The following is a 16,182-nucleotide window of genomic DNA, read 5'->3' as shown; positions in this document are numbered from 1 at the left end:
CAAGTTCACTAATTTCTAATACGAATTAAATATAGCACTCGAATGTGGTGAAACCTCCAAAACAAGTTCAATTTGCTTGTAACCCTTCGTCGTGGACCAAAAAAATTGGAAAATGGAATTAAATTTTGTTGATTATGTAAAGATCATGAAACTTTATATCCATTCCAATTCCCTATTAACCTGGAATGAAATCTACTGACCATGGCACCACATTTTTGTGGATGTGTCAAGTGAATATGATAAAACAATTTGAGGGACCAACAAATGAATTCAACATATCTTTTAAAATTATTTGTAAATGGTGATAGCTTATTTAGCCCCACCCTTTTGCTAGTTGTGCTTATATTTTGAAAAACAGAGATGTCACAATTCCTACAGCCGCTCACGTTGAATGCATCGCACGGTCTATTTCTTAATGCAAGCATCATATATATTTAAAAGAAAAATAACAAAAGACTTTTGCTGCACAAATGGATGGAGCGATTCAGTGCCGCTCCACCACTCAGCTTATCAGCCTGAATATGAAAGCATTGTATTTACAATTTCAATAACAGATTGCAAGCAAGACAGGGAGCCAAACTCATTTGTAACTATGGGACCTGAGATGGCGGAAATTTATGAACGTAACCTTCCAGGTACAGTTTCCTATGACATATTGTCACTAACTGTCTTACTGATGGCAGAGCTCAATTCAAGAAAGTTCACGAACGTATGAGTCGTTCCATGACCATTTTCACCACTGTTGGGGCATCAACTGTAACCGCAACCTTCACCGTTGGTTTATCACACCACTCTGTAACTTCTTCAAACCTTGTCCAGGTCGGAAGTTAAAATGCGTGAGTTCCATGAAATCCAACAATAAAAAATATCATTTCCATGTGCGTCATTTTGTATCAATGAACTTTTGAGTACCATTAATTATTCACCAAATGCTATAAATTATTCACTCAGTTGTAATTTTCATAACCTCCCACAGGTGCACTCTTCCAGACCATCCAAAAATGTTTTCAAGGTGCTAGAATTTAACAAAATGGAAACATGATTTCGGGTATATGGTTGCTGAAATTATAATTTTCCTCAACCTTGAACCCTTCGCTCACTTTCAGCCTATCCAAATTTGTTTATTAAATGATGGAACTAAAATGAAAAGAGAAAATATGTGATGGCAACTAGTTGCTAAGAAAATCATTTGAACCAGCAAAAGAAATACTTGAGAAACAGGGTTATTTTGGAGGATGCAAGGATTTACCTTTTCTGTCTATTGTAAAATAATGTTAAACCCCTTGTGATGCCAATCGTCTGAACACGGACAACTCCTTCTGTGTAGGTAAAGAGTGAAGGATCAACGGCAGCAAGAAGAGCTGTTGGGTCATGTAGGTAAACACCTACACAAGATTCAGGGTAAAATATGACATTAACAAACAATTTTTACATTTTAATGCATCTAATCATCGGTCCAGCTAACAGACCTCTAGTGCTGTACGCTTCGTGATGATAGGAAAAATAAACATCTAAAATCTTGCATAGATACTTGGCGAATTTTGCATTCGTTTCTGCCAGCTTATCTCGATCAGAATCTGAAAAGAAAAATGCAAAACCATCTATCATTAGTTAAAAGAGGTTAAAATTAAAGATCTTGCAAGAGTGTTGTTGTAACACCCGGAATTTTAATACGTAAATTCGCATGCATAATTAGGAGAAATTAATTTTTAAAATAAGGGTTAAATGAATTTATGTGTTATTATGTGATTTATATGCATGATTTAATTTATTTTTTTAAGCATTTAACCCATAATTAGTGATTTTTATGATTTTTAGTATTTTAAATATTTGATCGCGTAGACGGGACCGTGGACGGACGAGATGACAACTTTCCACCCAAATGATTTTATGAGCCTTTTTAGAGCCCTAAAATATTATTTTGAGTTTTATTATCTCAAAATTTTTAGTATTTGATTTTATATAATTTTAGGAGTCCTTTTTATCCAAAATTAGCCAAGATAATGACTTTTAATCACTTTTAAAAATTCCCTTAATTTTAATTTCGGGATTTATGCTTTTACATCAGATTATTATTATTATGAGGACTTTTAAATAAAGTTTTGTTGGTATATTATCTTTATGTTGATTTTTATTATTTATTTAAATCATTATCTATTCTATTTAAACCAAAACAAATCAATTTATACCCTACACAAATCCTTATCAGCCGACAACTCCCTTAGCTGCCTCCAACCTTTCTCCATCATCTTCTTCACGCCCCACAGCAGATTTCAGCCTCCATAGCCGATTTATTCAAGAAAAATTCGAGTTCTTCGTAGGTCCGTCGTCCCGGAGTCGTTCACGCGGTCTAGCTTCGTTTTAAAAATCAAAGGCATGTCTAAAACTTTTATTTGACCACCATATAAGCTACTATTCATGCATGATATTTTTATTTCAGAATTATTCATGAATATTTCGAATTCTATGGGAGTTTTGGTTGCTTGTTGCATAATTTGGTGGACACATGGTCATACTCACGTTTTTTAACCAACATGGTTCGGTTCAGAGGTTGTGGCTCGGTCAAGGGGTGTCCTAGGGTGCCTAGGGTCGAGCTGGGTCCAGTGGTTCGAGCCATGCATGGCCAGGTGAGGAGCTGGTTCAGAACAGGTCCTAGGGTGCGCAGGTTGAGCGATGTTGGGAGATTGGGTCGTTCTCGGTCCATAAGGCGTGTTTTAGACTGATTCCAGTTGGGTTAGAACCACAAGACATAGGGGAAGGTAATCCAAGTTGTGCTCCGGCCAGTGGTGGCCGGAGCTGGGCGGCCGAACGGTCGGAAGTCCGGCGTCGCGCGCAGGACGCGAGCAGATTAAGGGATAGATGGTTTTGCTTCGTTCTCCTTCGTTAGGGATCGGTTTGGGCTGGTTTTTAGCTTGTTGGAAACGTCTTGAAGAGGGCTAGGGGTAGGTGGTGGTGCTCCGGCCAGGGGACGGCCGGAGCACGGCGGCAGAAGCCCCGGAAAGCTGCTGCTCGCACGGCCGAAGGTAAGGAGAGGAGGGGGGATCGGGTTGGGGGTTCTGGGTGGTTCCGGGTCGGGTCAGGGTAGTGGGTCGGGTCAGTAGGGTCTAGGGTTGGGTCAGGTAGGTCCGGGTCCGGGCTAGGTGGGCCGGGCTCGAGTATTTTAATTTTAAAATGTTTAATGTTTTAATGGGTTTTTGGGCCATTTAATTAGAAATAAAATTATTTGGGCTTCTAAATAATTTTATTTGGGCTTTCAAAATTATATTTAAGTTAGCCCAATGATTTTTATGGGCTCGTAGGCCCACAGGAATTTTTGGGTCAGTCAGTGGATTTTGGGCCAGTCTAGAGTTTTATTGGGCTTAAGTTAAGTAATTGGGCTTAAATATTTTATTTAGGTCAAGTTAAGTTTAATTAAGTTATTTGGGCTAAAATATGATTATTGGATTTTATTTAAGTTTAATGGGCTTAGAGTGAGTGATCAGCAGTCTGGACCAATCCATGAAAATAAATTAAGTCCGGAATATATATTTAATTATTTTTATGCATGAAGTCTATTTTAAGTAAAAGTATATTTATTATTAAAATTAATTAAATATATATTACGGACAAATTTTCAGTGCATGCATACATGAAATATTTTATGATGTGTTTATGATTAAGATTTGAGCATGAAAAATATTTTATATGGAAATTGAAGTGATGTGACAGCATAGAAGTGGTTTTACCACTGACACAGAGGTAGTTCTACTACCGGCATAGAAGTGGTTTTACCACTGGCACAGAGGTAGTTTACTACCAGCATAGAGGTGGATTTATCCACCGCCACGTACGATGGTTCTTTAGACTGATCAGTCGGCACAGTTATTAGTCACATTCATGGATATGACCATACTCAGTTTTTATGTTTATGACATGCTCAATTATGTTATGTATGATGAAGAAAGTTATGTTATGTTTATGATTCATGATTCAGCGTTTATGTTATGAAAATGTTTCCATGCATGATCATGTACATGTATATGTATTAGTATCTACGTGATGCATTACTTTTAACCTTGATATAAAGGATTAGACATGTTGAGCCCCTAGGCTCACTACGCTTATATGGTGCAGGTGAGTATGATGTAGCTCCTACCGGTGGCGAGGACGTATGAGCGAGCATGGCAGTGGCCCCGTGACCGTCTCGCTAGGATTTTATGCATGAGTTATATATTTAGAATATTTTTATGTTTTCATTGGATGATTAATTATTGTTTTTTTTCATGATTTTAGTAGACATAAGTTATGAATTTTCACTATTGACATTATTTTATCTATTGCACGACTCAAGATTTTATCAAATAAATGTTTATTATTTTATTAAGCGAGTTATTATTTGTAATATTATTTTTAAAGTTTATACATATATGTATGGGCGTATATGTATATAGTATAGTATAAAAAAAAAAAAAAAGTTTTTCCGCATTTAGTAGTTCTAGGGCGTTTCATTTGGTATCAGAGCACGGTCCTCGGAGGGTGTCCATCTGCCACGTGAAGCTCAGAAATCCTGCTACTGGTCTGTAAGTTTTAAATGTTTTAATAAGATTTAGAAGGAGCATATGTATTAATTTTAAGTATTTCATGTTCAGTAAGACTTTTGAAACCCTTAGTTATGCATTGCGATTTACGTAAAGAAATATGTGGTGGTACAGAATGCCTCCCAGACAGATTCCGTCGAATTTCGAGGACGAAATTCAATTTAAGGGGGGGAGAATTGTAACACCCGGAATTTTAATACGTAAATTCGCATGCATAATTAGGAGAAATTAATTTTTAAAATAAGGGTTAAATGAATTTATGTGTTATTATGTGATTTATATGCATGATTTAATTTATTTTTTTAAGCATTTAACCCATAATTAGTGATTTTTATGATTTTTAGTATTTTAAATATTTGATCGCGTAGACGGGACCGTGGACGGACGAGATGACAACTTTCCACCCAAATGATTTTATGAGCCTTTTTAGAGCCCTAAAATATTATTTTGAGTTTTATTATCTCAAAATTTTTAGTATTTGATTTTATATAATTTTAGGAGTCCTTTTTATCCAAAATTAGCCAAGATAATGACTTTTAATCACTTTTAAAAATTCCCTTAATTTTAATTTCGGGATTTATGCTTTTACATCAGATTATTATTATTATGAGGACTTTTAAATAAAGTTTTGTTGGTATATTATCTTTATGTTGATTTTTATTATTTATTTAAATCATTATCTATTCTATTTAAACCAAAACAAATCAATTTATACCCTACACAAATCCTTATCAGCCGACAACTTCCTTAGCTGCCTCCAACCTTTCTCCATCATCTTCTTCACGCCCCACAGCAGATTTCAGCCTCCATAGCCGATTTATTCAAGAAAAATTCGAGTTCTTCGTAGGTCCGTCGTCCCGGAGTCGTTCACGCGGTCTAGCTTCGTTTTAAAAATCAAAGGCATGTCTAAAACTTTTATTTGACCACCATATAAGCTACTATTCATGCATGATATTTTTATTTCAGAATTATTCATGAATATTTCGAATTCTATGGGAGTTTTGGTTGCTTGTTGCATAATTTGGTGGACACATGGTCATACTCACGTTTTTTAACCAACATGGTTCGGTTCAGAGGTTGTGGCTCGGTCAAGGGGTGTCCTAGGGTGCCTAGGGTCGAGCTGGGTCCAGTGGTTCGAGCCATGCATGGCCAGGAGAGGAGCTGGTTCAGAACAGGTCCTAGGGTGCGCAGGTTGAGCGATGTTGGGAGATTGGGTCGTTCTCGGTCCATAAGGCGTGTTTTAGACTGATTCCAGTTGGGTTAGAACCACAAGACATAGGGGAAGGTAATCCAAGTTGTGCTCCGGCCAGTGGTGGCCGGAGCTGGGCGGCCGAACGGTCGGAAGTCCGGCGTCGCGCGCAGGACGCGAGCAGATTAAGGGATAGATGGTTTTGCTTCGTTCTCCTTCGTTAGGGATCGGTTTGGGCTGGTTTTTAGCTTGTTGGAAACGTCTTGAAGAGGGCTAGGGGTAGGTGGTGGTGCTCCGGCCAGGGGACGGCCGGAGCACGGCGGCAGAAGCCCCGGAAAGCTGCTGCTCGCACGGCCGAAGGTAAGGAGAGGAGGGGGGATCGGGTTGGGGGTTCTGGGTGGTTCCGGGTCGGGTCAGGGTAGTGGGTCGGGTCAGTAGGGTCTAGGGTTGGGTCAGGTAGGTCCGGGTCCGGGCTAGGTGGGCCGGGCTCGAGTATTTTAATTTTAAAATGTTTAATGTTTTAATGGGTTTTTGGGCCATTTAATTAGAAATAAAATTATTTGGGCTTCTAAATAATTTTATTTGGGCTTTCAAAATTATATTTAAGTTAGCCCAATGATTTTTATGGGCTCGTAGGCCCACAGGAATTTTTGGGCCAGTCAGTGGATTTTGGGCCAGTCTAGAGTTTTATTGGGCTTAAGTTAAGTAATTGGGCTTAAATATTTTATTTAGGTCAAGTTAAGTTTAATTAAGTTATTTGGGCTAAAATATGATTATTGGATTTTATTTAAGTTTAATGGGCTTAGAGTGAGTGATCAGCAGTCTGGACCAATCCATGAAAATAAATTAAGTCCGGAATATATATTTAATTATTTTTATGCATGAAGTCTATTTTAAGTAAAAGTATATTTATTATTAAAATTAATTAAATATATATTACGGACAAATTTTCAGTGCATGCATACATGAAATATTTTATGATGTGTTTATGATTAAGATTTGAGCATGAAAAATATTTTATGGAAATTGAAGTGATGTGACAGCATAGAAGTGGTTTTACCACTGACACAGAGGTAGTTCTACTACCGGCATAGAAGTGGTTTTACCACTGGCACAGAGGTAGTTTACTACCAGCATAGAGGTGGATTTATCCACCGCCACGTACGATGATTCTTTAGACTGATCAGTCGGCACAGTTATTAGTCACATTCATGGATATGACCATACTCAGTTTTTATGTTTATGACATGCTCAATTATGTTATGTATGATGAAGAAAGTTATGTTATGTTTATGATTCATGATTCAGCGTTTATGTTATGAAAATGTTTCCATGCATGATCATGTACATGTATATGTATTAGTATCTACGTGATGCATTACTTTTAACCTTGATATAAAGGATTAGACATGTTGAGCCCTAGGCTCACTACGCTTATATGGTGCAGGTGAGTATGATGTAGCTCCTACCGGTGGCGAGGACGTATGAGCGAGCATGGCAGTGGCCCCGTGACCGTCTCGCTAGGATTTTATGCATGAGTTATATATTTAGAATATTTTTATGTTTTCATTGGTTATGATTAATTATTGTTTTTTTTCATGATTTTAGTAGACATAAGTTATGAATTTTCACTATTGACATTATTTTATCTATTGCACGACTCAAGATTTTATCAAATAAATGTTTATTATTTTATTAAGCGAGTTATTATTTGTAATATTATTTTTAAAGTTTATACATATATGTATGGGCGTATATGTATATAGTATAGTATAAAAAAAAAAAAAAAAGTTTTTCCGCATTTAGTAGTTCTAGGGCGTTTCATTTGGTATCAGAGCACGGTCCTCGGAGGGTGTCCATCTGCCACGTGAAGCTCAGAAATCCTGCTACTGGTCTGTAAGTTTTAAATGTTTTAATAAGATTTAGAAGGAGCATATGTATTAATTTTAAGTATTTCATGTTCAGTAAGACTTTTGAAACCCTTAGTTATGCATTGCGATTTACGTAAAGAAATATGTGGTGGTACAGAATGCCTCCCAGACAGATTCCGTCGAATTTCGAGGACGAAATTCAATTTAAGGGGGGGAGAATTGTAACACCCGGAATTTTAATACGTAAATTCGCATGCATAATTAGGAGAAATTAATTTTTAAAATAAGGGTTAAATGAATTTATGTGTTATTATGTGATTTATATGCATGATTTAATTTATTTTTTTAAGCATTTAACCCATAATTAGTGATTTTTATGATTTTTAGTATTTTAAATATTTGATCGCGTAGACGGGACCGTGGACGGACGAGATGACAACTTTCCACCCAAATGATTTTATGAGCCTTTTTAGAGCCCTAAAATATTATTTTGAGTTTTATTATCTCAAAATTTTTAGTATTTGATTTTATATAATTTTAGGAGTCCTTTTTATCCAAAATTAGCCAAGATAATGACTTTTAATCACTTTTAAAAATTCCCTTAATTTTAATTTCGGGATTTATGCTTTTACATCAGATTATTATTATTATGAGGACTTTTAAATAAAGTTTTGTTGGTATATTATCTTTATGTTGATTTTTATTATTTATTTAAATCATTATCTATTCTATTTAAACCAAAACAAATCAATTTATACCCTACACAAATCCTTATCAGCCGACAACTTCCTTAGCTGCCTCCAACCTTTCTCCATCATCTTCTTCACGCCCCACAGCAGATTTCAGCCTCCATAGCCGATTTATTCAAGAAAAATTCGAGTTCTTCGTAGGTCCGTCGTCCCGGAGTCGTTCACGCGGTCTAGCTTCGTTTTAAAAATCAAAGGCATGTCTAAAACTTTTATTTGACCACCATATAAGCTACTATTCATGCATGATATTTTTATTTCAGAATTATTCATGAATATTTCGAATTCTATGGGAGTTTTGGTTGCTTGTTGCATAATTTGGTGGACACATGGTCATACTCACGTTTTTTAACCAACATGGTTCGGTTCAGAGGTTGTGGCTCGGTCAAGGGGTGTCCTAGGGTGCCTAGGGTCGAGCTGGGTCCAGTGGTTCGAGCCATGCATGGCCAGGAGAGGAGCTGGTTCAGAACAGGTCCTAGGGTGCGCAGGTTGAGCGATGTTGGGAGATTGGGTCGTTCTCGGTCCATAAGGCGTGTTTTAGACTGATTCCAGTTGGGTTAGAACCACAAGACATAGGGGAAGGTAATCCAAGTTGTGCTCCGGCCAGTGGTGGCCGGAGCTGGGCGGCCGAACGGTCGGAAGTCCGGCGTCGCGCGCAGGACGCGAGCAGATTAAGGGATAGATGGTTTTGCTTCGTTCTCCTTCGTTAGGGATCGGTTTGGGCTGGTTTTTAGCTTGTTGGAAACGTCTTGAAGAGGGCTAGGGGTAGGTGGTGGTGCTCCGGCCAGGGGACGGCCGGAGCACGGCGGCAGAAGCCCCGGAAAGCTGCTGCTCGCACGGCCGAAGGTAAGGAGAGGAGGGGGGATCGGGTTGGGGGTTCTGGGTGGTTCCGGGTCGGGTCAGGGTAGTGGGTCGGGTCAGTAGGGTCTAGGGTTGGGTCAGGTAGGTCCGGGTCCGGGCTAGGTGGGCCGGGCTCGAGTATTTTAATTTTAAAATGTTTAATGTTTTAATGGGTTTTTGGGCCATTTAATTAGAAATAAAATTATTTGGGCTTCTAAATAATTTTATTTGGGCTTTCAAAATTATATTTAAGTTAGCCCAATGATTTTTATGGGCTCGTAGGCCCACAGGAATTTTTGGGTCAGTCAGTGGATTTTGGGCCAGTCTAGAGTTTTATTGGGCTTAAGTTAAGTAATTGGGCTTAAATATTTTATTTAGGTCAAGTTAAGTTTAATTAAGTTATTTGGGCTAAAATATGATTATTGGATTTTATTTAAGTTTAATGGGCTTAGAGTGAGTGATCAGCAGTCTGGACCAATCCATGAAAATAAATTAAGTCCGGAATATATATTTAATTATTTTTATGCATGAAGTCTATTTTAAGTAAAAGTATATTTATTATTAAAATTAATTAAATATATATTACGGACAAATTTTCAGTGCATGCATACATGAAATATTTTATGATGTGTTTATGATTAAGATTTGAGCATGAAAAATATTTTATGGAAATTGAAGTGATGTGACAGCATAGAAGTGGTTTTACCACTGACACAGAGGTAGTTCTACTACCGGCATAGAAGTGGTTTTACCACTGGCACAGAGGTAGTTTACTACCAGCATAGAGGTGGATTTATCCACCGCCACGTACGATGATTCTTTAGACTGATCAGTCGGCACAGTTATTAGTCACATTCATGGATATGACCATACTCAGTTTTTATGTTTATGACATGCTCAATTATGTTATGTATGATGAAGAAAGTTATGTTATGTTTATGATTCATGATTCAGCGTTTATGTTATGAAAATGTTTCCATGCATGATCATGTACATGTATATGTATTAGTATCTACGTGATGCATTACTTTTAACCTTGATATAAAGGATTAGACATGTTGAGCCCCTAGGCTCACTACGCTTATATGGTGCAGGTGAGTATGATGTAGCTCCTACCGGTGGCGAGGACGTATGAGCGAGCATGGCAGTGGCCCCGTGACCGTCTCGCTAGGATTTTATGCATGAGTTATATATTTAGAATATTTTTATGTTTTCATTGGTTATGATTAATTATTGTTTTTTTTCATGATTTTAGTAGACATAAGTTATGAATTTTCACTATTGACATTATTTTATCTATTGCACGACTCAAGATTTTATCAAATAAATGTTTATTATTTTATTAAGCGAGTTATTATTTGTAATATTATTTTTAAAGTTTATACATATATGTATGGGCGTATATGTATATAGTATAGTATAAAAAAAAAAAAAAAAAAAAAAAATTTTTCCGCATTTAGTAGTTCTAGGGCGTTTCAGTTGTATTTGTAAAGTTTATTATTTAAATTAACTTTTAAAATTTAAATTTTTATTATTTAGGGGATTTTATTGGATATTTGATTTCCCTCTTTTTGTTGAGATAGGATTTTATTACACCTTAATTCTTGGGATTTAAATCCCCATTGTAATCTATATAATGTATTGAATATACATCAATAAACATTATCAGATTCTCCCAATCTTTCATTGTTTACACTTTACATGGTATCAGAGCAGGCAAACCATTAGGGTTAGCACAATAACCGCGAACCCTGCCTGGCCACTGCCAGAATTACTGAGTACCTCCTATTACTTGCCAGTAGAACAGCTGAATGATTTAATCCAATATCACTATCAATGGCATTCAGAAAATTTAACCTTCCATGGGCGGTGGGTTAGAAAAGAAAATGTTCAATGGCTATGTCAAGTGGCATAATTTGTAATGGCAAACAGGAATGGATACCAAATACCATTAACTTGAACCAGAGTTATGAACCAGTGGATAAAACAATTAATAGAGGCATTCCCGAGTAGTTAGGACAAACAATTATGGTCTCCCTCATCCAAGAATGTGTCCAAGACACCACTACTACAACATAGGGTGGACAAAATTTGGTCTTTAAAGCACAAAGTGTTGCAAACACAAGAATTACCAGTTAAAATAACTTGATGGGTGACGTTAATTCCCACAGCTAAGACATCAGCTCCACTTGTGAATACAACATCTGCAGCATCAGGATCCCCAAAAATCTGGGAGACCAGTAAAACCATGATAATTATATCTGCTCAACAGAAATTCAGGTGAACAATTGAATATCTTACGTTTGCCTCAGCTGCTGGATTGACATTCCCATTTACTGCAAATGCACCACCAAGAACAACTATTTGCCCAATATTTTTTATAAATGCAGGATCTGATTGAATAGCCTGCATAAATCAATTAAGCTTGGAAAGCATGATCCAAGTAAAATCTCAAAACTGTTTGCAGCTAGAAACAAACCAGTGCAATATTTGTCAATGGACCCAAGGCCACCACGGTGACCTTCCCAGGATAAAGACTAGCTTGGTGAATAAGGAAGTCTGTAGCAGACTGCTCAGTTGGCTTTCCTTTAGGTGGAGGAAAGTTTTGATTTCCCAATCCATCCGTGCCGTGGACGAAATCAGCAATTCGAAGTTTTGTACCTTTCTTTAATGGAAAAAAGTTTTAGAAATCATACTACCCAAGATCTGGTTAACATCAGTTCAACAGACAGGTATTACAATTTAAACAAGCAAAAGAAGAAGATTAGCAAAGGATCAAGCAGGCAGGTAGACGAACTAATCACGGCAGTCAGACAAACATCCTGAGCTCATTAAATATGTAAGGGCTTAAACATCAGTATTGATGGATGAAAGCTTCCAGGCATGGCTATTAGAATTAATGTTGTGAAGTTTTGCTACCATGATTATGAAGTGATTTAAGGAATAGAGATTGGCAGAAAGTGACATAATGCATCAATTAGTTTACTCGACCACTATATAATAGGGGTACCTAATAGCCATGAATTTTTTGTTGCAGAAAAAATGAAATTCATGATGAGTATGTTGTTTTCTATCATGTCTGTCAACGTCCACTGAATCTCAGACAAGTTTTTTGTCGACTAACTGCCACGACATTTGGAAACTCAGTTTTATCAGTAAACATACGCGAATTCTAACAAATTCATCAGGTAATTTGAACTTTACCCTTACATATTAAAATAACACATCATGCTCAAAGTTCGTCAACCTATTTTATATTGGATAAAAGTGTTCCTCATTCCTGAAAAACGTTCACGAGCTGGCCTCATAATTATATATGGAACTCAATGTTTCTGGAGCATATTTGTTACTGCTTCAGATGAAAACAGATTATAATGGAATGGGCAGGGAAATACAACTAACAGCAGATATCATAGTATAACATTTCTGTGATTGAACTAAAAACTTTTCGTATATTATAATATAGAACATACTGTTAGCGTCACATGAGATCCTTCAGCAACAGGAATATCTGGCCTCCCCGCAATTTCCAACTGTAGGAAATATAAGTTACAAAAATCGTCAACAAGAAATTAGTGAACTTCACTGAATGACAAAATTAAGGCATTGTGTCAGTGATCACCTTGGCCTATCAATATAATTATTTTCTTAAGAGTAAACATCATTCAAAGAAAATTATTCAGCCAGACATTTGAGGGATTTCAGCCCATCAGAAAACCGGGTTACATTTTAATTTTGAATGAAGCACACTAACTGATGTGGTCCTCTCCAGTCTCTGCATCAGTATTAGCGTCTTATTTACAATCACTTTAAGAAAAGACATATCACATATATGATATATCAAACCACAGCAATTGAATGGATAAAGCATAACATTTGAATAAAGTCATCCTCTCTGCATTCCCTTTTACCTTCCCTACATGGTGATTTACGGTTTATAACAAAAAATTTAAAAAATAAAAATAAAAAGAACCTTAATGTAATATACCATATAAGCAACTATATAGCTCAATAATTAGCAAACCGCAAACCTAAACTAGAATCAAGATTCGGACGCCCTTTCATTCACGTTTCCCAGTAAACATTCTGGGTTTACTTTCCTCGACAAAATCCAAAATCAACAGAGCAAAAAAATAATAAAAAGGCGAGAGATTTATATATTTACCAAATGCAAAGCATTTCTGGTAGCCAGAGTGGTGTATACGTTGCCATAAATACTGGTAAGCCCAATCACTTCAATTTCCGGTGATTGCAACGCTAAAAATATTGCCATAGCATCATCTGATGAAACAAAATTCCTCTATATATATCAATCAAAAAGGAAAGAATTGGAGAACCACAAATTTTTATAAAAAAAAAATCCGAAAATGCTATTTCGAGCAGAATTAAACTGGAAAGTACCGATTCCTGGATCCGTGTCAATGATGATCTTCTTGCGTTCCTCCATGTCTGAAACTCTGAGCCAATGATCAATTTAATTGCCACCGCTTTTAGGCCCCCAACCCCTGCCCTGATTGTAATTTGTACTAATAGGCACCGTTTGCTAGATGAAAGTGCTATGAGACACAAAATTTTACTCATTCTATATTTTTTTCATTTTTTTTTTTAACCCAATGATATCTTATGGCCCGATATAACTTTAGATGTAGATTTGATGACAAATACCTCTTAACCCATGGTATTAGTGAATGATGAGTGTCATATAAGTAAAATTGTGTGAAATTGACAATGGTAATTGAGAGAACAAACACAATAATCCTACAAAATAAAAAACATACAAAATAACATATTATTTATATATATGTCTTGCTTATCCACATCTCATCATGTTTTTATTTATTTATCGTACATCTCATCCATGATACCAAACGGTATCATAATATATTATAAAAACAATTAATGAAAGTTTGGAGAACTCAATAAAGAACCAATTTTTATTTTAATAATAATAATAATACCCAATTATTATTTTCTGACATCTAAGCAATATCCTTGACTCAGTGTTTTTATAACCAAATCGGTGATCGAACCGATCTACCTAAAAAAAATGGTCCAACCGATCGGACCGTTTTAACCGGACGGTCCAATCGGAAAACCGTTTATATAATATAATATAATAAATAATATATTTTAAATTTTAAAAACTCAAAAATATATTTAAATAGACAAAAAATATATATTTGTCATCGTTTGAAAGCTAAATAAAGATGTAAATATATTCAAATATCAATTATAGTTATAAATTATTTAAATAATAAAATATTTAATTTAAAAAAAACCAATAACTATTAAAATGATTTTTTTTAATGAAGTAAAAATTTCAAATAATAATGTATATACATAAAAAAATTAAATTTAAAGTTTTAAAAATAAAAATTTAAATTTTCAAAAAAAAAAAAATTCAAAAAACCGGTTCAACCGGTTGAACCGGTTTTTCGGTTATTGACCGGTCCAACCGGTTTTTGACCGGTTTTGACCGGTTCTGACCGATTTTCCGGTTCTTAGGGGAGAACCGGACCGGACCGGCGACCGGTTCTCGGTCGATCCGGCCGGTTCGGTCCGGTTTTAATAACACTGCCTTGACTATCAAGTTAATTTAACTAATTTATAACCGGCCGGTTCGGTCCGGTTTTAATAACACTGTCTTGACTATCAAGTTAATTTAACTAATTTTTATATATATATGTATATATATAATAGATAAACACTTCGTATATAATACTGAGAATTTTAAAAAACTGGAGGATGTGCTTGAGGGCTTACAACGCATTAAGCGTCAGACTAATTCTCTCGCTCATTAGCTAAATTTGCTACTGCTTGTATTGATTCTATTTCTTGGAACGCTTTGTCTGATTTTCTTTCTTAGCTTCGAGAATGTTGGTGGATTAATGTATTGATCTTAACATTTTTATTTTTTATTTTTTTAAAAAAAAGAATTTAAAAAATGTTAGGGTGCATGTCATTCATATATTAGATCCGCCACTGGACACCCTAAAGGCCTAAACTGTTGCACACCTTTGACATATGCCTAGAATAATAATTTTTGAGTAAAATCAAAATCAATATATGTTTGCCTCACGGTAAATATTTATTTAAGATGAAGAATATATTTGTAAAAAGTTTTATTTGATTCAAATTGCTTTAATACTTTAAAATCACTTCAAACGATCGATTATCACTCTTTAGTTTTTACTTGGATAAGGTAGGACATATCAAGAACTAAATTAATTTTTTATTTTTATTTTTTAATGCTCAAAAATATTTTTATAATATAAATAAAATTATATTAAAGAGGCATTAAAACTTATGAGTCACTCGTCAACTACCAAACAATATAATTTAACTTTGAAACAAGTTCGAACGTGTTCGGATTTAGTATGATGATTTTAAATACAATAAAATATTACTCAATTTATATTTTCTCTGACTTTTGGGTTGGACCTAGACAGTGGTAATAGTGGTTAGATATGACAAAATGTTCGAACATGTTCGAGCTCAATATAATGCTTTCGAATACAGTAAAATGTTACTCAAGTCATACTTACTTGACTTTTGGAGTGGACCTAGACACCGGTGATAGTTGTTGGATATGATAAAAATGGATTTATTTATTTTTTTAAAAGTATACATAAAAAATAATGTTTTTTGCTTTTTAGGTATGACCACCACAACCGAACCTTTTAGAGGGGTGTTCAAGTTGATGGAGTAGATGAACTCTTGACCAAAAGTCGAGAGTTCAATTCTCCCTACCAACACCTTCTTAGACTAGTCTGTCACACAGAGCTTGCCTAGTGTGGTTTATCTGGCTAACGTAGTTTGCAAGCTATTACGTTAGTTCGAGAGTTTATCCCGTGTGCATCGAAAATAACAACTGCGGGTTCTCACGGCATAAAAAAAAAAAAAATTAAATATAACTTCTCCATGCTAACATTCTACTTACTAGTTATATTATATATTAT

The 16,182-nt window shown here is 35.6% G+C and overlaps 1 protein-coding gene across 1 annotated transcript; it reads right to left on the bottom strand.

Annotated features, from left to right (window-relative positions):
• Positions 1–382: 382 nt before the first annotated feature.
• On the bottom strand, positions 383–13,760 carry LOC140864833 (probable uridine nucleosidase 2). Its single transcript, XM_073269216.1, has 9 exons — positions 13,625–13,760; positions 13,389–13,504; positions 12,697–12,756; positions 11,703–11,888; positions 11,525–11,629; positions 11,356–11,452; positions 1,470–1,577; positions 1,250–1,385; positions 383–810 (listed from the first exon to the last, which is right to left on the bottom strand). Exons 1-9 carry the CDS (start codon positions 13,668–13,670, stop codon positions 702–704), a joined length of 963 nt encoding a protein of 320 aa, XP_073125317.1. The 5' UTR covers positions 13,671–13,760; the 3' UTR covers positions 383–701.
• Positions 13,761–16,182: the final 2,422 nt, after the last annotated feature.

This window comes from Henckelia pumila, chromosome 4 (genome assembly GCF_033568475.1).
Source record: "Henckelia pumila isolate YLH828 chromosome 4, ASM3356847v2, whole genome shotgun sequence".
In the NCBI taxonomy this organism is placed as follows: domain Eukaryota; kingdom Viridiplantae; phylum Streptophyta; class Magnoliopsida; order Lamiales; family Gesneriaceae; genus Henckelia; species Henckelia pumila.
This window is presented reverse-complemented; position numbering and strand designations above follow the sequence as displayed.

Excerpts from the sequence above, each read along its gene's own strand:
- LOC140864833 (XM_073269216.1), bottom strand. The coding sequence starts at position 13,670 with ATGGAGGAACGCAAGAAGATCATCATTGACACGGATCCAGGAATCG. Across the intron at positions 11,889-12,696 it reads GATCTCATGTGACGCTAACA|AAAGGTACAAAACTTCGAAT; the intron begins GTATGTTCTATA and ends TTTCCATTAAAG. Across the intron at positions 11,630-11,702 it reads CATTGACAAATATTGCACTG|GCTATTCAATCAGATCCTGC; the intron begins GTTTGTTTCTAG and ends TGATTTATGCAG.